Below are 23,104 nucleotides of genomic sequence, written 5' to 3'. Positions count from 1 at the left end.
TTTTCTCAGAATTTTGACTTTTTTCTCAGAATTCTGACTTTTTTCTCAGAATTTTGACTTTAATCTCAGAATTCTGACTTTAATCTCAGAATTCCGACTTTTTTCTCAGAATTTTGACTTTTTTCTCAGAATTCTGACTTTTTTCTCAGAATTTTGACTTTTTTCTCAGAATTCTGACTTTAATCTCGGAATTCGGACTTTAATTTCAGAATTCCTACCTTTTCTCAGAATTCCGACTTTAATCTCAGAATTCTAACTTTAATCTCAGAATTCTGACTTTTTTCTCAGAATTCTGACTTTAATCTCAGAATTCTGACTTTAATCTCAGAATTCTGACTTTTTTCTCAGAATCCTGTCTTTTTTCTCAGAATTTTGACTTTTTTCTCAGAATTCTGACTTTTTTCTCAGAATTTTGACTTTTCTCAGAATTCTGACTTTAATCTCGGAATTCCGACTTTAATTTCAGAATTCCGACCTTTTTCTCAGAATTCCGACTTTAATCTCAGAATTCCGACTTTTTTCTCCGAATTCCGACTTTTTTCTCAGAATTCTGACTTTTTTCTCAGAATTTTGACTTTTTTCTAAAGATTCTGACTTTTTTCTCAGAATTTTGACTTTAATCTCAGAATACCGACTTTTTTCTCAGAATTTTGACTTTTTTCTCAGAATTCTGACTTTTTTCTCAGAATTTTGACTTTTTTCTCAGAATTCCTACCTTTTCTCAGAATTCCGACTTTAATCTCAGAATTCTAACTTTTTTCTCAGAATTTTGACTTTAATCTCAGAATTCCGACTTTAATCTCAGAATTCCGACTTTTTTCTCAGAATTTTGACTTTTTTCTCAGAATTCTGACTTTTTTCTCAGAATTTTGACTTTTTTCTCAGAATTCTGACTTTAATCTCGGAATTCGGACTTTAATTTCAGAATTCCTACCTTTTCTCAGAATTCCGACTTTAATCTCAGAATTCCAACTTTTTTCTCAGAATTTTGACTTTAATCTCAGAATTCCGACTTTTTTCTCAGAATTATGACTTTTTTTATTGTCAGAATTCTGAGATTAAAGTCAGAATTCTAAAAAAAGAGTCAGAATTCTGACTTTAATCTCAGAATTCTGACTCTTTTTTTAGAATTTTGACTTTAATCTCAGAATTCCGACTTTAATCTCAGAATTCCGACTTTTTTCTCAGAATTATGACTTTTTTATTGTCAGAATTCTGAGATTAAAGTCAGAATTCTAAAAAAAGAGTCAGAATTCTGAGATTAAAGTCAGAATTCTGACTTTTTTCCCATACTAAACTGAAATAAAATTTAAAAATCAGTTAACTTTTTTTTTTCAGTGGCTCTAATCCTCTTTCGTACATATAAATGTATTTTTTGACTTATAAAAAAACTTTATACTCTCACACACTTATTTTCTACTCCAACATGCAGACATTCTCCGTTACTAACATACATTTTTGCTGCAGCAACATTCTTGGTTATAGCAGGTAGGTCTAAGGCAGCTTTTATTGCTAACTCTAGTGTGTGCTCTGCTGAACTCATGTATTTTACAGATTTAAGTAAGAACTCCCTGTGTCATACAAACATCTCATTTAAAACACTGTATATTTGTAATTAAGAGAAGAATGTATATGTAAGAGTAGCAAGTATATGTGAGACAAGAAGAGTACAGGAGTTTTTTCTTAAAGAAATAAAAATATTGGTATGTGAAGGATTAAATATATATATATTTAAGAGATAAAATGTATGTTCAGTATATGAGAGTTGCAGTACTATTTATGGCTTATATGGTCCATCATACTTTCAGCTCAGACTGCCCCCCGTAATATATATTTACATTTCAGTCTTTATTTTCTGCATAGGAGTCGTCATGAGTTTGTAAGAGGTAACCTGGAGGTTCTACCAGAACACATCAGCAGATAGAAATAATGATTCTAAATAGATAAAATTATTTGAGCATTTGAAGTCCAAAATCTTTCAATTTTTGGAAAAGAAAAAAAATAGACATACGTTATTAGCACAGGTCTAAAACCAAGCATATAAGATTAAAATGTTTGTGGATAACAAAATAATCACTAAATATAACATATCTCTAAAAAAAGATAGTAAGATCTTCTTTTTCTTCATCACAAAGCCGCTTTGGACTTGTTATCTGGAAAATGAGCAAGTGAACACAGATGTAAAATTACTTTGATAATGGGTATGAATCTAACCCGGCTCCAATGTGCTTCTTGCGGTTTTTATTTGGCTGAGGTAGTAATGAGTTATGCTTTGAAATATTTCACCTTTATTTCTTACTGTGCTCCTGCTGACTGCCTGGACTGAAGCCAGTTATCAACCATTAATCAATTATTGATAATCAAAGCCAGCACACCAACAGCAAAGATTACTTTTGGAATCATTTAACTCTACTTTAAATAAACATTTAATTTTATATTTTGAATAGATTAGATTAGATGAGCTTTATTGATCTCACAGCGGAGAAATTCACTGGTCATATATTGATATAGTAATTAAAGAAGGTGCAAACAAGGAGGAAAAGGTGCATTAGGAATATAAAAATAAATAAAAATGAATAAAAAAAATAAAATAAGAAATAAAAAAAATAAAAAAATACAAGGGAGTAAAACATATATAATATAATGTATCTATTTGTCAATTTAAAGTTATTTGCTTTACAACTGCTTTTATTTTAATTGATTATTTAATATTTTATTGTAAAATTTAATAATAATTTTCTTTTAGTACCAACTTATATTTCTTGTCTTTATTTTTTACATTTCTTTTCAGACTGTTGTTCTTTCCCATAGAAACCTTTGATTTAGAGTTAAAGCGATTAACTGAATTAATGTGAGTAGAAACAAACTCACTACTTGAGGAGGAGCCACTCCCATAGGGAAGCATAGTGATGGAGGTATCATACTGTGGGATATTTTTGACTTGTTTTTGCCTTGAGACCAATAAGAAGAATGAGACAAACTCATATTTTTAGTGTACAATGGGGACTTTATACTATTAAAAAAGTCAATCTGTTTATAAAAGCTGGTAATATATTCAAATTCTAAATTGACTTTTTTCCTCAGAAAGTTTCTTGATCTTCATGAGCATTCAAGCACCATGCTTTTCAGTTTTTGCTATGATACAGTTAATGTTGTCACCATTCATGAGTAATCATAATGATTACGACCAGGACTCTCAATTTCTTAAAATCTGGATGTTATTCCGAAACAGGGTGATGTTAAAAAAAAAAAAAAAAAAAAAGAAAAGAAAAAACTCCAGGAACTAATATTGAAAAACTTTCTCCTCATTATTTGCTCTAAAGCTGTCTCTCAAACAACATTCATTTGCTCCCGATCGGCTCCCAAATGCATTCAGGGAAAAACTAATGATTGAAAATTGCTGTTTGACCTATACTTAATTAATTAGCTTATCTGTCTGCCTTGGCCTTTAGGCTGCAATAAAAGGAGGGAGACGGGGAGGAAGTGGATGCTGGATCTGCGGACAGCACTGAGGAAGACAGAGACCTCGATGCTTGCCTAAGCAGTGCATTTACCCGCATTTTGGAACTAAATATTGATGCTAAGGATGCTGATGTTGTGAGAGGTTAGCAGTGGGGGTCGACTGCCTGACGCACATGGAGAAGCTGCAGAGCCTTGAGTTATCGCTTTCCTCCTTTCTGCTAAGCCCCCAAACCCTCACGCTATATATCTTCCCCTCCTAATGCCCCTAGACTCGCTCCATCATGCTAGCACAGAGCGGCCTCTTCCGTGGAATGAACCGCAGCTGCGATAGCTCATCCTAAGCTTCTTCATGAAAATGGTAGCATTTCAGTTTTTCCTCATCGTGTTGTTTGCAAAACAGACTTTATGGTGTCAAAATCTTCCGGATTCCAACACACAGCCGACGGTTGTACAGTATTTAGCAGCTTGACAGAAACTGAAGCTGCAGCTATACAGGACATAAAAGAAAACATGTGGATTCAAAGACAACTTGAAACTTTTACAGCATCACAAACGGAGCTGGAAGGAGATAATAGCCGCCGTCAGTGTTTGTGTTCTGCTCCGTCTTTAAGATTTTGGTGGTGATCCAGTTTTGCTCTTTCCCACCAATCAAGGAAAATGTTTCTTTATGGATCTGGCTTTGTGTAGGAGGGTCTTGTCATCTGGAAAGATGAATAGCTCTTCTGTAAACACACACCACAGGCTTCTTCTTCACTCCTCCCTTTTAAATTAATGTCTTTCAAACAGTAAACTGATACGATTTTTCTTCTTGTTACCAAATCATTCACTTTGCATAACACCCAGAGTAATTGTTTACAAGATTGCCAAGATGTTAAACAATTTCACACCTCCAAACCTCCTCCTGAAATGTGGACTGCTCTGAGGTAGTTGTAAAAAAGGAACAAGGGGGGGACAGAAGATCACTGCCAAATTTGTCTAAGGCTACAACACAGTAAGAGACTGGACAATACCAAAGGGTCAGAGGAATGTTTATGCAAGGAATATTGTCATTTTTTATGCCTAAGAAAGAATCTGATCCTGTGTAGTCACTTTTCTTTTTGAGGTTTGGATTATAATTATTATATATTTCTTTAATTATCTAATACGATTCTTGTAACTCTTGCTTTGTTTCATGATTTTTTTTTTTCCTTCAACCTGAACTGACTGTGTAGTCAATAGTAAGCTTTTCAGTATTGGAAGGATTGGACTCTATGGTCTATGGTCTTAAACTTACCAGTTCATTCCCAAAGCTTTAGGGAGGAGTTTATGCTGTGTCAGAATTACCCATAATGCAAGAGTGCTTCTCTGTAACCATAACAGTCTAGATTGAGGTCACAATAGAGATATGTTCTAATAAATCATGATAATAAAGAACGAGCTGCATATACGTTTAAAAACCTCAACAACTGCCTGCTCCAAGGGCTTTTAATAAAGCAAATATTTTTTTATTTTTTTGGTCAAATCTGTTATCTGTTTCGTTCCAACCTGTTTCCACTAACTCCGTTTTTCCCGTTTATAAAATCGAGCTGTACAGGATGCTTTCCAGAATGTTTTGCCATGTTTATGGCAATAGTCATACTGGCTTGTTGGTAGGCTGGGTATGGATTCAATTTTCAAGAATTGATCTGGTTCTGATTCTCAAGATTTTGAATACATTATTTTCAATATGATCTCATCCAATCCAAATTGGATTGCTAGTAGTGAAAAATCTTTTTTTTAAGCGGCTACTGTACCTGAATCACATGAGTGTGCAGTCATGCAACATTTTTGATGCCGGTATTGTCGCGTTCTTGGCACTGATGACTGTCTTAATGGTTCATTCCATTCACCTGCCTAGCTCTGCCCGGTTTCTAATCACTGTTCATCTTATCCATCTGCTCCTGCCTCTATTTAAGCTGCTTGCTCCCAGTCATCACTACCAGATCATTTGTAGTCTTTAGTGAGAGTTCTCCAAGGTACCCATTTGTATTTTAATTGCCTGACTAGTTCTGCCCTCTGACCTTTGAGTCTGCTGAACCTGTTCTGATCCGTGTATGGACTCCTGCTGGTTTCTAACTGTGGACTGAACCTGGATCTTTCTCCCGACTTCGATTTGGATTTCCCCTCTGTGCCTCTTCGGATATCTGATCTTGGAAAAATAGTTTTAACATAATTTTAAGCGAGAAAGTCAACCTAACCTCAAAACATCATCTGTGCTGTCGGTTAATCGAAAAAGGTTACATTTGTTTAATGTGTATAATCAGTAAATGTAAAGCAAATTGCTTTAACCTATAAACCATCAGTTTACAAGCCTCCCAACGCATCCATCATCCCTTGGTCTCTCCTACAGCATTGCCATGTTGCCTTTCTGCTTGGCTAGACCTGAGCTGTCCATCAGAATCCCCGTAATAACAAGTGAACTCTCCCTCTCACCTTCTTCTTCGCTGCCGTCAGCTACTGTCGCTTCCAACTTTCCTGCTTTTTAGACATTCCTGCACATTTTCTGCACAAAGTCACAGCCAAAGTCATTCAAGAAAGAAAGTGGTAGTACTGCCGAGCTAATCAGTGACACCTTTAGGGTATGTTTATTTTGTTATGCAGCAGCAACCTCTGAAACTCCATGTTGAGAGTAAAAAAGGTGAAATTTGGAGAACATGACCACACCTTTTAATTGTTAAATTCCTAGTGGGCCTATAAGCCCTAATTCAGCACAATAAAGTGCTTTTTACGCAGTGTTTGGTCAACAACCATCCAGGATGTCTGAGCTGATTTTTTTTTAATGTGATGTAGTATCTTATATATGCATGAAATGAGTCCAGTTTATATTTTCTATTTTATCATCTTAATAACTACATATTTAATCTGAGGCCAGTTTTCATTGGTAACTAAAGGTGGAGAAGGTGGCTAGGCTGCACGTCTATGGCTCGTTAACTGGACAGATAACTCAAAGGTAAAGTTATAAGCCTGTAAAAAAAAAAAAAAAAGCTCTTTCATTTAGAGGACTAATTTATTCTTCGATAAGAAAGTTATAAATTCTGAAGTAATTTTCTAATTGAGCATCTTACATTTATAGCGAACAGAGAGTCATTCCCAGGTAGGATCTCAGCTCCCCTTCTTATAGAAAGCTTCCCTAATATTTACTAGTTTTTATCCATTCAGTGATAAGACTCAAATTTGGCCTTTTTGTTTCACTACAAAAGAGTCACTTTCGTGGTCTTGAGTAGAAATTTAAAACTGTGATGAGTCTGTGACGGGGTTTTAGGGGAAGTTGTAGCGGGACTTTTGTGATCCAACTAAAGAAACCATCACCCCTGTTCTCTCTTTGCAATAAAGTAGCCAGGCAAACGAGAGAGCGCAGCACGACACAGTAACACAAATCCGACTCAGGCCTGTAGAGGCAACTGCAGTAATTATTAGAAAGCCAATCTTATGTACAGGTTGGGCAAATGTAAAGGCATGTGTGGAAAGGACAAAACAAACAAACAAACAGAAGAAAACAGGTTTCAAGACAAATACCTAATGATAAGCATGGTGGTGGAGCAATGATGGGGTGGAAATTTGTGGCACAGGATTGACCTTCCATCATCCTTTCATCCATCCATCCATTATCCATCCATCAATCCATCCATCCATTATCCATCCATCCATCCATCCATCCATCAATCCAACCGCCCATCCATCCATCCATCCATCCATCCATCCATCCATCCATCCATCCATCCATCCATCCATCCATTATCCATCCATCCATCCATCCATCAATCCAACCGCCCATCCATCCATCCATCCATCAATCCAACCGCCCATCCGCTGATCCATCCATCCATCCATCCATTATCCATCCATCCATCCATCCATCAATCCAACCGCCCATCCATCCATCCATCCATCCATCCATCCATCCATTATCCATCCATCTTTACTTATGTTTTCATCTTTTTTATTGATCAAAAATCAACCAGCAATCCATGAGCCACTGTTTTGAGTAAAACCGTTTTATTTATGGGTCATTCCATCACGGTGACCTCCATCGTCTTTCCCTTCACATCCCCTCCCTCTGCTGTCTCTAACAAAAGTGGCACAGCAATCCAAACAAAGTGTGCTCTAACAAGGCAGATATTTAAATCTGCTGTGTCTCCTGACTTGGTTCAGTGTGGAGGTGAAGAAAACATTTCTGGGATGCAGACTATGAAAAAATGGAGTGTTCTACTTGCTATTATCCTGCTTTATGCAAAAAATGACAGCAGCAGAGCTAACATTTTGTGGTTTTCAGTGGTATTGTGTAAGAATAAAAGAGATGCGGGAATGAAATCGTCTGTGGATTTTAATATGATGTTTAGAGAGACAGCGAGAGAGATTTTACAGATATGACAATTTTATAGACATAAAGACAAATCTCACCTTTCCTGCTGCAGAAGCTCCTTGGTCCACAGAGAAGCTACAGAAAAACAAAGGGCAAACATTGATCACAGAGAGAAACCTGAAATCTGCCTAATACTCTTTTTCTATGTTTGAAAGGTGTTTAATCATCATTACGATAAAAGAAACAACCTTTCCAAACAAAATCACCAGTTAAAAATGATATTTTTCAAAATCATTGTTTGCCTGAAAAGACAGTAAGATTGAAATTCTAACAGAGAGATGATCACATTTTAAATAACTTTTATTCCACCTATTTGCTCGAATTACTCATAGAAATGACCTTTAATGATAAAAAATATTATGTAAAATCAGCAAAAAATGCAAGACTTAAAATGTATTCTGTCATCCTAAATGGCAAAATTAAATCTAACTAACTTAATTTCAGTTAAAGCCCTTTTTTTTTTTTATTAAGATGAAAATAATATTTCAATTAGCAGGAATGGCAGCTTCATTATTTTCCATTTCAGTCTTTATTTTAGGCTTATATTTTGATTGAGTCCAATGTCCAATCTTTTTATTAAACTACATGGAATAAAATAAAATTTTAAGTCAGTTTTATCAATATTTGCATATCATAACATTTCTGTTCAGAAAGATAAAACCTACCATGAAAATAATAAAAAAAAATAAATAATGCAAGTTAATGAAGCTATAAAATATTCACCATATTAAGTAAAACATTTTTTTTTTACCTCTTATTGTTACTCTGCTATAATTGCACAAAAGTTCAGCAAAGCTTAACCTGCTGCTGCTTTCCATGCACATATTTTAAAACTTAGGAAGAAAAGTACATTTCAAATATCTTGAATGGCAGCTTTTCATCTTTTGTAATCCATTTCTCATCCATCACAGGCTCATAAATGCACAGTGCTTCCTATTTTAAGTCTTCATCAGAGCTTTCGTGTCTTTGAAATTTGGCAGAAACTGACGTTTAGAGAGGCACTGCTGCAGGAAATATAAAAAGTCTTCAAGGCATTTTTCTCACTCCATTCGTAGCCCAGTCAAAAACAGAACACCTTTAACTTTCTTCAAGAGGTTAAATGACTTATATTAGATTTGCATTATTATTTTCAGACGTCTGTTTGGGGTAAAATATTAAGCATTTGGTCAAATCTCCAATATAAATGACCGCCAGTGACAAGTTAAGAGTAAAACATATTCACTCTTTCTTTTAATATCTTAAACAATCTGTAGGCTTTCAATTTAACCAGCTGATATTTAAGAGTTTCTCGTATTTTAATAAATTTTCCTAAAACTTGCATTTTAGGGTTTTCTCAAAGATTTCCTTTCTTTTAGAAGAAAGACTTCCTACAGTTGCAGGCCCACCTTGATCTAAATCAAATCTCAGAAAAGTGTCAATCTGATTTTAAATCACTTCATAGCACCCAGACAGCTCTCTTAAGAGGTTTTAATGATATTCTTTTTGGATTCTGGCAGCCCAGCTGCTCTTTCATTGTTTGAACCGTCAGCACCTATTCACTTCCTTCTCATAAGGCACATTTTGTTCACATCTCTTTAAAAAAATACTTTTTATGCTAACATGAATCCCTGCAGTTTGGAAATAGCCCCTCCAAGTTATGTTGTGCCACAGGGCTCCATTTTTTACATCCAGCCTTGTTTGCACTGTACATGTTGCCTATGGGATCCATGTTTTCAGGGTATAACCTTTCATTCTATTGGTTCAATGATGACCTTCAGCTTTATCTGCCCCTAAAAGCAGGGAAAATATCATTTAAGCTCCGACTGTGCTGCTTTAAAGATGTTAAAAAGCAGTTGTTCCTAAACTTTTTGGAATTAAATGAAAACAAAAGAAGGATTTTCTTCTTTTCACTCTAATAAGAAAATGCAACTCCATCTTCAATTAAGTGAGTCAGTAACAAGTAACTCAATTATGTTTGGCTAACTTAATTTATTGAACTTGGCAAGTACCGTATTTTCACGACTATAAGGCGCATATAAACGTCTTTTTTTCCCTCAAAATGTGCGGCGCGCCCTCTAGTGCGGTGCGCCCTATGTGTGTTGTTACTGCGGACGTTGTTGAGACCACCATGAGAACGTTAAAGGGGGAAGTGTGGGCGTGTATTGTGTATAAAAGAACAGGTATGTGCTTTATGCAGAACTCCTCATCTCCTCATTGTGGAGATGATGACAGAGTGGCTGAGGGAGGTGAATGTGAGGAGACCAGGTGTTTTTTTTTCCACGCATCACCATCGCTGTTAATCTGTGACTCCATGCGTGCCCATCTCACAGCCGATGTGGAAAAACAAGGTAAAACAAATGAACGCTGTGCTTGCTGTTATTCCGGGAGGTCTGACAAAGGAACTTCAACCGCTCGACATCGGTGTGAACCGGCCATTCAAAGTAAGGCAACATTCACGCGTCTGCTGCTTAATTTTTGCTGCTTGTACCAGTTAGTTCTGACGCTTTGCTGCTCTGACTGCGCGGTGCAAAAGTGTGTCTGACGCGCATTGGGCGGAGCTACTCTATCCTTTCTTTGCCTTGCAGCTATATTTGCTGTGATCAGTGGGAATAAAGTAGTTTTAATATGTTTTTAAGTGCCTTCTAATATCATTTCTGTCGGAGCCGCTCAGACCCCAACATACCAGCGCTGTCAGTAGGAATCCCATTCATCAGCAGCCTCTGGCCGGGTCGCCTCCTCGTGGTTCACCGCGGCAGCTGGTAGGTGTTTTTCATCTAAATAATCTAAACTGCAGGCACCAGGATAATAAAAGCGAACATATTCTGCCGGCAGATTTCTGCATTTTCAGTTAATTTATGCGTCAATAAACTTTTTCAGAGGAGTGATCACAGCGCTCTGTATCATCATGCTATGTGTCTGTCTCACGGCCAGCTCCCAGGTTTGATTAATACTTTGTAATAAATACATGAATAAAGCACAAACATACTCAGTTTTGCTCCCGCTCTATTTTTAAATACGCAGTAGAGGTATTTAAACGTAGTAGAGGACATGTACCGGTATATAAAATCTGCGCCCTATAATCCGGTGCGCCTTATGTGTGTGTTAAATACAGTAATGGCACACATAACTGAGACTGCGCCTTTTAGTACGGTGCGCCTTATGGTCGTGAAAATACGGTAAATAAATGAAGTTGGATGAGTTTGACAATGTTTTTCACTTCTTTGTTACCTGCAGATTGGACCAGAATCATAACTTCCAGTACTTTGAGTTGGACCAGTCCTCTATTCTCCACCTCCAAATGGTACAAAATGCTGCAAGCTGTTAACTGACTGGTAAGAAAACAAATTAGCCCATCACTCCAGTAATAATTATACTTTTAGTTTTTAAATGTGTATTTATTCTCCCTTCCTCCTACCTATCTGAACTGATCTCTGCTCTGAAAAAAGCCTTAAGCTCAATTAATGCTGTTTATTTCCAGCTCTAAACTTATTTCTCTCTTAGACTCTGGAATAGCCTGCATCTTCACAGTAAACAACCTCTGGAGAATTTTAAATAACTTTTAAATGAACTGGCCTTTAGTTCAAGAGGACCTAAATGTTTAGTTTTTAAGTTCTTGTTTCATATTGTTGTTCTTTTTATCGTATCCCTCATTATATCTTTTATGCTTCTAGCTATTTTGTTTGTTTTAGCAGCTGTTGAGTCGTTTTCCTTTTTGATGTTTATCCTTTTTATTTTATTTTCACTGTGAGGCTTTTCTTTTAACATATGACCATCTTGCTTGTAAAGCAGCTAGAGATGTTGGAAATGTGCTAAATAAATACATTTGATCTCGATGCTGAATAGAGAGGAAGTTGAGGGCGCCACAAGGATCTGATTTTTAAATGAGCTAAATATGGTAAACAGACATACTTTAAGGTCGCGTCCCTATTTCCAACACAGGTGTTGCTTAAGGACGAAAAATCTACTCTTAGTTATGTGCTGTTATTGATTTAAGCATTGCTTTAAATTAGGAAGATGAGAAACAAATGGAACGATGCTAGATAAAATGATCTTGCTTATGACTGCATAACAGATTAGTTCCATGTTTTACAAATAAAGCAGCAAATCTTTGAGGGGTAGAAAATCTAAATAAATCTGGGAGCAATACATAAAAAAAATGTCTTAGCCGACATTTAAGGTCACTTTAGTAGAAAAGGCTGTCAGAGTCACAGAAGGATCACACTGGGAAAAATGAAATCTAGATAAATCATTTTGTCTTAAAATAAGTGCATTTGTTCTTGGATTGAGAAGGTGAAAGAGACATTATGCAAATGGAAGAAAACAAAAGGTAAGAAAACACAATTGCATTGTCTTATTTTGAGTGCATCTCATCTAATTATCTTATTTTAAGAGTAAAAATACTCATTCCGTTCGCAAACTGTCTCATTTACCTGCTCAAATTAAGGATAAATACACTTAATATAAGACATTTTTTTTACTTATTTCTAGATAGTTTTTCCAGTGCAGATGTTAAACCGTTAGGCACCTCTCATGCTAAAAAGGACATTTTTATTTGCTTAATCAATTTACCCGTTGCACCATAAAAGAAAAAAGCTTATGATATCAAAATATCCTGTTCCAAGAAAGAATATCAATAACCACCAATAAACAATATTTATTTGTTTCTTCTGCTTCTATCACTTGCCATGGTTTCCTTATTCTTAGTGTTATTAGGTTTTAAGCCAGGAAAAGTTCTAGTGGTGTGTGTCACAGTCAGCTGCCCTGAGGCGTTTAATCACCCCTGGGTTAATTATTATTTTTTTTTTTTTTAACTCACTGGCCCTTTAACTCCATTGAGATTTGATGTATGGAGGACCAACTCTGCCATATTTAAAAATAAATACAGAAATAAATAAATGCTCAATGAACAATTAATTGCCACCAAAAATTAAATAAACAAATAAATGTAGGTAGAAATTAAATTTTACAGTGTGGCATTAATGTATATAACTCTTTTAATTGGCTTCTTTTTGTATTTGCCTTTGTAATATTAACCTTTTTGTCCTTTATAATCTTCAACTTTATTTTTTAATTAGTTATATTTTTAAGTATTTATTTATGTGCATGTTATAATATTTTTGTCTGTTTTATTCTTCCTTTGTATTTTTTTACCCTAGGTTTTCTTTGCCGCTATTTATTTCTGTCTGTCCTTGTTACATTTCTGTATGCATTTCTGTCTCATTATGCAAATGAGGAGGGGGTGTGTCCTAGAGAGTCTAATCTGTACTGGTATAGTTTTTGACCCGTTATTTTATAGTCTAAAGAGAGATAAAGAGTTTTGTGATTCATTATTGTGTGCATAATATTACAATCTTATCCCTTCTTTTATTGCTTTTAATGCTTAATACTTTGTTTCATCTGTAGCTGGTGTCAAATTCTTTATTAATAAAGTTATTGACGATGATTATGATGGCAATTCGTTCATTAATTTATTTAATTCATTTTGCACCCCTTATTTTTTAACTCTGCTGCTCAGTTCTCATAATTACTGCCACAGAGCATCAGTGATTAAAAGCATGACTGCGGACTCTGGGTTATGCTGTTTTTTGTGACTTGACCCACATTTTTGTCTGCTGTCATTGGTGTATTTGTAAAACTCAGGACACAGCACTTCTTTTACAATATTATCTGGGTCCAGTGGTATTTCTTTTAATTCAGTTTCATTTTAATATTACTTTTAATACAGTTGAACAAAGCTGATTATAAACCTTTTTGTAGACTATGACTTGCATTTTGAATGTAGCCTTAATGGCCTTCTTTTTTTGAGCTAAAAGTGTTACATTGACTTCTGACATCAAAACAGAAATGTTCATTAAAAAAATAAAGCTTTAACAGATCACATTCATAAAATAAAGAATCAAGTTGCTTTTTTATAAATTAGAATATCTTAGTTTGATTAATGATGCAACTGAACTGTAGAAGGAAAGTCCAGAATAAAGTTTAAAAGTGCAATATTTTTTTGGTCTAAGGGGTTTTTATCAACAGTTAAGTCAGCTCAGATGTTAACTCTGCAACTCTTAGCACCAGTCTAGGCATGCTAATCATCATTCTCAGCTAAGGCAGGCGAATATTCTCTACTCAGGCACTGGCTCCAGCATCTCATTTGGCAGCACTGTTCAGTAGTTACTGGTGCCAGCTTCTTATTGATTAGATCAGTAGCAGGCAGTCCAGGACGAATGCACTGCTGAGTGCAAATAAGCTTAAATGTACAGTAGCACCAATACTTCACCATAGAGTTTGGCCTGTTTTTCAGTGCTTACTCCTGTTTCCCTCCTAGAAGTAGCTATGGGCTCAGCTTTTACTGCAACTAACTGTATGTGCTCTCCTTCATTCCTTATGGCATGAAAACTGACTCATAGCAGGTCTGCTGAAATGTTTCTCTTCTAGTCAGTGACACCTATGAGTTTAAGTTACCTTTTCTAACATAGAAAGTATTAATTTTTTTCTCCTTCTGTCTCGTTTAACCCTAAATCGGGCTCAGAAGGCTGCTAACACCAAGGTTTTTCCTTAAATTTTTTCTATTCCATCGTCGCTGCATGCATGCCTAGTGTGAGGAACTGCTTTAGACGCAACCACATGCTCATCCAAATGGAGAGGATCCTGCATGATGAATGACTGGATGCAATCAGTTGGTTTTCCATAGATCACACATGTTTTGATTTGGTGGTATAAAAAAAAAAAATAACTGAATATGTGATATTAAAGGGGCTTTTGAACATGAATTCTGTGTTTCCTGAACTACAAGCCATTAAACTCACAAAGATCCTCAACTTATAAAAATAGAAACAGAAATAAATCTTAAATGAATCAATAAAGCTGCATTTTTAAACTTAATCCCTGATTCATAAAAACGTATTGATTGTATCCTAATTTATTGAGATTAACTTGCATGTCAACAAATAAGTGAGGAGGGGAGAAAACTGGCCTAAAATATCACAGAAATAGGATCAACGCAACATAAGCAGGCAAAAGATAAATGAGATAAAACATTGACTACTTGAAATCATCTCTTTTGCAGAGATCATCTCATTAAACAGTGAAGTTTATTAAATTTTCCGCAGGGTAACCCCTAAATTTTAATTAATTCAATCAGAAGTGTTGAAAACCAGACCCAATTTTAGCTCCTGTTCTTGTTTGATGGTTTAATTTATTAGCTATTTGACATCTATTCTCAGAGTCTACTTTTTTCAGATGGGAGGGATTTTAAAAATCTATCTGCCATCCTTACACATCTCTTTGCTTCAGACTTTTACATGGAGGCTCACCTCGCCAGGCTGCTATTGGCGGAGCTCTCGCCAATCTGCGAGCTGGCAATCCACTTGGTCTCCCCCACCACCGTCCTGGCGTGCGGCAGGCGTCCAACGTCTTTCACAGTCATCATGAGGTGCCGCGAAGACTTAAGGACCCTGACGGCCTCGTCGTGCGGGATGCTCAGGAAGTTGTGGCCGTTCACCTCCAAGATCTGGTCGCCGACCTGCGGGGAAGGAGTGGAAAAGAGAGGCGTGGTGGGAGGGGCTGAGCGAGGCGGTGAGGGTGGAGCAGGCAGAGACTGCCACATGCACGGGTTCAGAGGTCAGAGGTTAGAGAGAGGTGGAGGTTTGTACATTGTTTAATGACTCAGAGTGAGCAGCAGCTGGGGTTCGGTTAGTTTGGTCAGCGAGCGGTGATAATTAGGACTAAAGTGTGCTCTGCTCACCAACTGGTTCAAGAACTACTTCACATGCAGCTGAAAAGGCTCTCAAAGGTAATTTAACTTTAGATGAAAGAGTTCAGGCTGCAGAGGAAGAGTAATAACGTTCATACTAAAAACAACCTTGAAATGCACCTTCAGTTTCCAGTGATGGTTCTGTTCTGTAGCTGCAGCCTCCAACAAGGTGAAACAGGGGCTCTTATCTGCTCTGAAGGAAAATGGCTCCTATATTTCTGCTCTAAGAACAACTAATCTCAGAGTTTTCAGTCACAAATTTCTAGTTTCCTACAGCCAGTGAGCAACGGATGTGATCTCATCTTTGAGTGAATGATTTTCTAGATATTTCCATCTCTAAATCCCATTTGCTCCCAGCAGATTAGTCCATGGAAGGGAAAGTATTTCAGATTCCCAAATGAAGCAGCAATAAAATCCAAGAAAACAATAACAGGAAAATTAAAATGTGATGAGAAAGGCCTATAATGAATCCAAGAGGACAGAAACATTGCCTAGAAAATAAACTTGCTTGGATTGCGTTATGACCAAAGGTCAAAGTAAGGGTCACCTTTAAAGACGACCTTAATTTGTTTATCTGCAGAAACATTTTATCCTGTTTTTCTTACCTAACAAGAAACTGATTGTTTACCACATGGTTGGACATGACCTTACCTGCACATATCCTCCCTGCATTCATCATTTGAGCTCAACTGGAAAAACTATATCGCTGCAAGAAAACTGAAGGCACATAAATGGCAGCTTATTTGTTTTTCAGATTATAAATACCTGCAAACCAAACCTCCTACTCCTCCTTTATCCCTGGGTTGTAGATTAGCTCTGCTGAGATGCTGCAGTTGTGCTCAGTCTGATCACAGCACAGCCTTTATGCATGGATGTAGCGGGATGGTAATTACATTTGTCACTAAAATATTCAGCGGTCGAATGAGCTCATGATATAAATTCATATTTTGGGAGTAGAAAAGTACACCGAGCTGAAGAGAGGAAAAGAGATGCTCTGGTTGTAAATAGGGCCTGCTGTCCCTGTCAGAGATGAGAGACTTTAAAGAAGCCGACTCGCCTGTTTCCTCTTTAAAATCTGAGCCTGAACAGCACAACAAGGCTGCTGAGGATAATAAACTCACTCTTTTCAACTTGAAAATATGCAACTGGTTACTGGGAGAGATGTATACTTGGAGGTGTATTTAAAATCTATTGAATTATATCAATAACAGCAGCAATCAACATATAAAAAAACAAAAACTGATTTAAGCTAAATCATTAAAAGAAAATCATGTTCTCTTTATTTGCAAACTAAAGTGTAGCTGCTTACTGTTAAATATATTAAAATTGATTATCTTATCAGGTATTTACATGAGAAATAAGCAGAATGTACACTTTTAGATCTGAACGTAATGTTTTCATCAATAGAATAGCGCATAATATTTCCTGATATCAAAGATCCAGAATGCATATGTACCATTAAAAACAGTGCAAGTAAAACTATAGTAAAGTACAGTCTTGCTCCTGACATTAAGTTTAGCAATAATCTATTTTATCATTAAAGAGCTTAACGAATTTCCCCAAGTTTGAATAATATTGAAGTGTTTGAGCGGACAAAACAGAGAACAGACTTTAAGAAGACAAACAATGGAGGAAAAGGATTTATGTGATGGCAATCATGGTTTTTTTTTTTTCCTGTAATGGCAATAAAGTTTTTTCTTTTCCCTGCCCCAAGTATCATCAGGAGTAAAAAAAACTCACAAGAGAAAGAAAATATTTAACGGTTCAAAGTTGGTCCTCTTTTTACAATGTCTATCTCCGAATTCTTATTAGAACACATTATTTAAATAAATGAAAATAATAACTAATTCATTTGTTTCAGAGGTATGAGCAGTTTTGGGCCTAAGCTTGTTATCCTTGGTGGCAATGGAGCATTTAACTTTGAAACCTATCATTTTTAGGTTTTCATATTTATATAATGTAGCTTCATCAACTTTAAATTAACCCTTTATATGGCACTCATTGAAAAACTTTGAAAATTAAAAATTTCAAGCTAAGAGTGTTATTGGAAAATTTAAAAAATATGCAGATTTTGATGGCAACAATCGAGATCAATGTAATAACAAGAAAAGGTCACTTGCGCTAATATGTTGAAAAGCATGAGAGAAGTGCATCTATAAGAAAAACACTCAGAATGAAAGAAACACATCTTTTTTGTTACAACATAACCTTAGAGCGTTAATGGTGATACTGGCACTTTTACTTTTTACTTAGTTTATTAACTTTTTGTATTTTCAATAAGCTTTTTAACTTACCTTATTAACTTTTTTCAACTGAATTTACAGCAGGTAACATACTGCATGTATGGAAGTGACCAAAAACAGTAACTTGTCCTATGTAGGGTTAAAGGTCAGTCATTATCTACTCTAGTTCATTTACTGCAGAGTTATTAACAGTGATTAATAATCCAATATGTACTAATATACAGGTGCTGGTCATAAAATTAGAATATCATGAAAAAGTAGATTGATTTCAGTAATTCCATTTAAAAAGTGAAACTTGTATATTATATTCATACATTACATACAAACTCATATATTTCAGATGTTTATTTTGTTTAATTTTGATGATTACAAATGACAACAAATGAAAATCTCAAATTCATCATATCAGAAAATTAGAATATTACTGAAGACCAATAAAAACAAAGGATTTATAGAAATGTTGGCCAACTGAAAAGTATGAACATGAAAAGTATGAGCATGTACAGCACTCAGTATTTAGTTGGGCCTCCTTTGGCCTGTATTACTGCAGCAATGCGGCGTGGCATGGAGTCGATCAGTCTGTGGCACTGCTCAGGTGTTATGATAGCCCAGGTTGCTCTAATAGTGGCTTTTAGCTCTTCTGAATTGTTGGGTCTGGTGTATTGCATCTTCTTCTTCACAATACCCCATAGATTTTCTATGGGGTTAAGGTCAGGAGAGTTTGCTGGCCAATTAAGAACAGGGATACCATGGTCCTTCAACCAGGTACTGGTAGCTTTGGCACTGTGTGCAGGTGCCAAGTCCTGTTGGAAAATGAAATCTGCATCTCCAAAAAGTTGGTCAGCTGCAGGAAGCATGAAGTGCTCTAAAACTTCCTGGTATGTGGCTGCGTTGACCCTGGACCTCAGAAAACACAATGGACCAACACCAGGAGATGACATGGCACCCCAAACCATCACTGACTGTGGAAACTTTACACTGGACTTCAAGCAACGTGGATGAAGTGCCTCTCTTCTTTTCCTCCAGACTCTGGGACCTTGATTTCCAAAGGAAATGCAAAATTTACTTTCATCAGAGAACATGACTTTGGACCACTCACCAGCAGTCCAGTCCTGTTTCTCTTTAGCCCAGGCAAGACGCTTCTGACGCTGTCTGTGGTTCAAGAGTGGCTTGACACAAGGAATGCGACAGCAGAAACCCATGTCTTTCATACGTCTGTGTGTGGTGGTTCTTGAAGCACTCACTCCAGCTGCAGTCCACTCTTTGTGAATCTCCCCCACATTTTTGAAGGGGTTTTGTTTCACAATCCTCTCCAGGGTGCGGTTATCTCTCTTGCTTGTACACTTTTCTCGACCACATCTTTTCCTTCCCTTCGCCTCTCTATTAATGTGCTTGGACACTGAGCTCTGTGAACAGCCAGCCTCTTTAGCGATGACCTTTTGTGTCTTGCCCTCCTTGTGCAAGGTGTCGATGGTCGTCTTTTGGACAACTGTCAAGTCAGCAGTCTTCCCCATGATTGTGTAGCCTATAGAACTAGACTGAAAGACCATTTAAAGGCTTTTGCAGGTGGTTTGAGTTAATTAGCTGATTAGAGTGTGGCACCAGGGGCCATCAATTTTGAACCTTTTCACAATATTCTAATTTTCTGATATGATGAATTTGAGATTTTCATTTGTTGTCATTTGTAATCATCAAAATTAAACAAAATAAACATCTGAAATATATGAGTTTGTATGTAATGTATGAATATAATATACAAGTTTCACTTTTTAAATGGAATTACTGAAATCAATCTACTTTTTCATGATATTCTAATTTTATGACCAGCACCTGTAGCTAAACAATCATTTAAATTTTTATTGAAGCAACATAATCCCACAGGGATTCTTTTAGACAACACTCTACTCAGTTGAATTGATAAATGCCCAACTTTCAATTAGACATATGTGACTTGCTGTTACACCATTTATCAAAATTGGAAGAGAATAACAAGCTGCTTGGATAAGGCAAAGGTATGCAGAGCTTTGAGAGTTTGAAAATAACCGGGTGCTTGCTCAAAGTAGGATTTATAAAAAAGAAGTAAGTAATAAACTGTGATTAACATCAAAGTCCATCTTGCTTCCACGAACCATCAATGAGGAGGGTTACATAGGCTCAATGTTAGAGAGCATGAAGAAGGGGTAGCATCATGGGCTCAACAGCAAAGAAAAATTTTTGAAATAGCACCACATGTCTATGATTATGTATAGAAGAGGTCCTGTCATGCCGTGGGCCTGTTTCTCTTTCAAAGGCTTTTTAGTAAGAAAAATAGACAGATAGAAAGCATAAATTGGTCAGCAGTTTTAGGAATCCATTTTGTGTGGGTTGTGCTCTTGTTCCCTCCACCACCAGGCGGCGCCTGGTTCTCGTTGGCCTCCTCATACACCTGTGGATAGTTACCTCATTACCGGAGGACTCTTAAGCTGCTGACTGCCACTATCTCGACGCCAGAGTGTTTGCCAGTTTAGGGTACTCTAGCCAAGCTGAGTTTTGCTGAGTCAAACTGAGTTTTTGTCTAGCTGAGGTTTAACCTTGCTGTTTTTGTCCTTGCCTCTCGGCAGGAAGTCATCCTGCAAACTGGATGTTTTGGACCTTCTCCCCCCTGGAAAGATTCTCTGAGCATCAAGCTGAGCGGAGGATTCAAGCTAGTGGTTTGGATTTACTTTTCCCCAAGGATTGTTTGGGCGTCTCTCTGAGCAGGGGTTTCATCTCTACAAGAAACTGTTCAAGTACCGCAGGAAAACTGAGTGGCAGTCAGCTCCTCTGTTCCTCAAGGAAAAGCCGCAGCCTGGGTAAACCCTGTCCGCCCTCCAACGAGCAAGTCATTCACTGGAACAACCCACACTGACTGGATTCAACAAGAGACACTTTTTTCTGGAAACGTGAGTCCTGTTGCCATAATTCCCTTCTTCAAATCGAAGACACAAATTTCACACTGAGCCTGAACTAACCGCAGAGTCTTCCCCTTCACTTTTCAGTCCCGGTTCGACACTGTTCAGAGCAGCACTGGATTCCTCTCAACCTACTCTCAAAAAAGACTGTTAAACTTTTCCCTGGTCTCTCTGTCTGGTCTTCTGCATGTGGGTTAGAGCTTTAGATAAAATCATGACAAGCAGTTCCGGAAAATGATCTCAAACATGCAAAATCCACAATTTTTCTATAAGCATCAAACTCCCCAGAATCAGGACTCAGACTGAAACAGCAGTAATGGATGTATGCATTCTCAGGTGTTTAACACCTCATCATTAGCTCTGATATGATGCCATCTGTACAGACACCTTAATGTTTACCTGTAAAAAACTGAGTAAAAGAGGGAAGTTTCATGGCTGACACCTGCAATGCTACAGCAGACGCTCCTTGAAAGCACTCTGTAACATCTTATAATGCAAGTGACAGATTTCAGTGACCGTCTCGATAAACCACAGCTGCTTCCCAGCAGGACATAAAGAGGACACGCTGACATGTCACAGCAAGGAACAGCACAGGTGTAAATAATTCGATCATTAATTCAGTTTCAGATTTGCAGCCTTCCGGCTCAATCAAACATTGTTCTTTTTTTCCAGGGAGGCTTAGTGAGAACAAAGTCCTCCCTAATGTCATCAGAAGCACCTCAGCCTTTTCCACCATGACAGACCAAAACGTAACTGCAGCGGAAAAAAACTATTAACCGGCAAGATGATAGAATGGGGTGATGTGCTCCAGGGCCTGGAGTCAACCTGAGGACACCTCTCTAACAGTGAAGGTAAAATCAAGTACAAGCAACTTTAATACAAAAGATGTTAAATGAACAGAGACAATAAGGAGAAAATCTTCTAGGGTCTGATATGCAGAGGAGGATTAGTGCCTGCTAGAGAGCTATGTTAAGGTTCACATCTGTGACATTTTAGAACCTCAATGCTGCATCATTTCTTATTGTTTGAAGTTGACAACAGCAACAAATGCTTATTTAGCTTGAAAAAGAAGATGAATATATGAAGGTAACTAACAGGTAACAAGGTAACAAGGAGCTACAAGCAAATTTTTCTGCTATGGCAATAAAACACATGGTTTCTCAAACAAAACTCCAGCCTTGGATGAAACTTAAGAAGGTTGAACTAATTAGGTAAGTAGTTCTCTTTTATTTTCCTAAATAGGGAATCTTTAAAAGTGACAAAATGGTTCCTGATGCCCCTGTCACATCTTGACGATTCAGGTCAGTTCAGGGGTAATCGTGAAAACGTCCGTTACCCTGCGGAAAATTTAATAAACTTCAGTTTAATGAGATGATCTCTGCAAAAGAGATGATTTCAAATAGTCAATGTTGTATCTCATTTATCTTTTGCCAGTTTGATCTGTGGTTTTCCGCTTGGTCCTAGTGCTTTGCCTATGTCTGTGTACTAGGGATGGAACGGTTTATGAAAACCGTCCGTTACCCTGCGGAAAATTTAATAAACTTCAGTTTAATGAGATGATCTCTGCAAAAGAGATGATTTCAAATAGTCAATGTTGTATCTCATTTATCTTTTGCCTGTTTATGTTGTAGGTTACAATCAATATGTTTTTACAACCGGAAATCTGGCAATAACGCTAGCACATGGATAAGTTATGGGAATGTTTTGTATAAGTTATGAGCACGCTAAATAACACTGAAGCATACTGAAGTACGCTGAGGCACGCTCGACATACGGAAAGTGAACTTCCAATCGCACAATAAAAGGCGGTGGACCAATCAGAAACTTGTGGACGGTCTACACTTACAGGAGCGGGCTTCAGTTTGATCTGTGGTTTTCCGCTTGGTCCTAGTGCTTTGCCAATGTCTGTGTACTAGGGATGGAATGGTTTATGAAAACCGTCCGAACCGTTTGGTTCAACTGTCTCGGTTTGGTTCGCGTGTGTTTCGTTCGGTTCATGCGCTGCTCCTTTTTCTCATAGGCGAAGCGTTTACGCTCCAGAGCAGAAGGCGGCGGTACTGCGACCAAAGCCAACCACCAGTACTAAGCAAGTAGAAGAAGCGAAGCAGCGTAGCCGGGTGTAGCAGAAAAAAATCAGTTGTTGTGGAGAATTGTGTGGGTATGGCGAGTGGGAAAGAACAGGAGTTGGAAGACGCGCCAGCAGCACTTTATAGGTCTGCTGTATGGGACCACTTTGCATTTAGAGTGACCTATGATGACGGCGGAAAGAAAGTTGTGGATAAAAACAGTGTGCAAGCATTGTGCAACATGTTTTGTTTATGTCAACAGCAACATGACCAACATGTCATGCTAACCCCGAAATCCC

The 23,104-nt window shown here is 37.2% G+C and overlaps 1 protein-coding gene across 5 annotated transcripts in view; it reads right to left on the bottom strand.

Moving 5' to 3' along the window:
• The window catches only part of whrna (whirlin a), a 249,633-nt gene that overhangs the window by 35,331 nt on the left and 191,198 nt on the right, over positions 1-23,104 (bottom strand). For 3 of the 5 annotated variants that reach the window (XM_038268325.1, XM_038268329.1, XM_038268326.1), the window contains exons 4-5: positions 15,127-15,410; positions 7,882-7,918 (exon numbers count right to left, since the gene is read on the bottom strand). In XM_038268325.1, the coding sequence (XP_038124253.1) occupies positions 7,882-7,918; positions 15,127-15,410 (321 nt within the window). The remainder of the gene's footprint in view (positions 1-7,881; positions 7,919-15,126; positions 15,411-23,104) is intronic. The other 2 variants (XM_038268328.1, XM_038268327.1) reach the window with 1 other exon arrangement.

Source organism: Cyprinodon tularosa, unplaced genomic scaffold (assembly GCF_016077235.1).
Source record: "Cyprinodon tularosa strain WSP-4 unplaced genomic scaffold, ASM1607723v1 ctg7, whole genome shotgun sequence".
Lineage (NCBI taxonomy): Eukaryota > Metazoa > Chordata > Actinopteri > Cyprinodontiformes > Cyprinodontidae > Cyprinodon > Cyprinodon tularosa.
The sequence above is the reverse complement of the archived record's forward strand: the minus strand, read 5'-3'. Positions and strand labels throughout refer to the sequence as shown.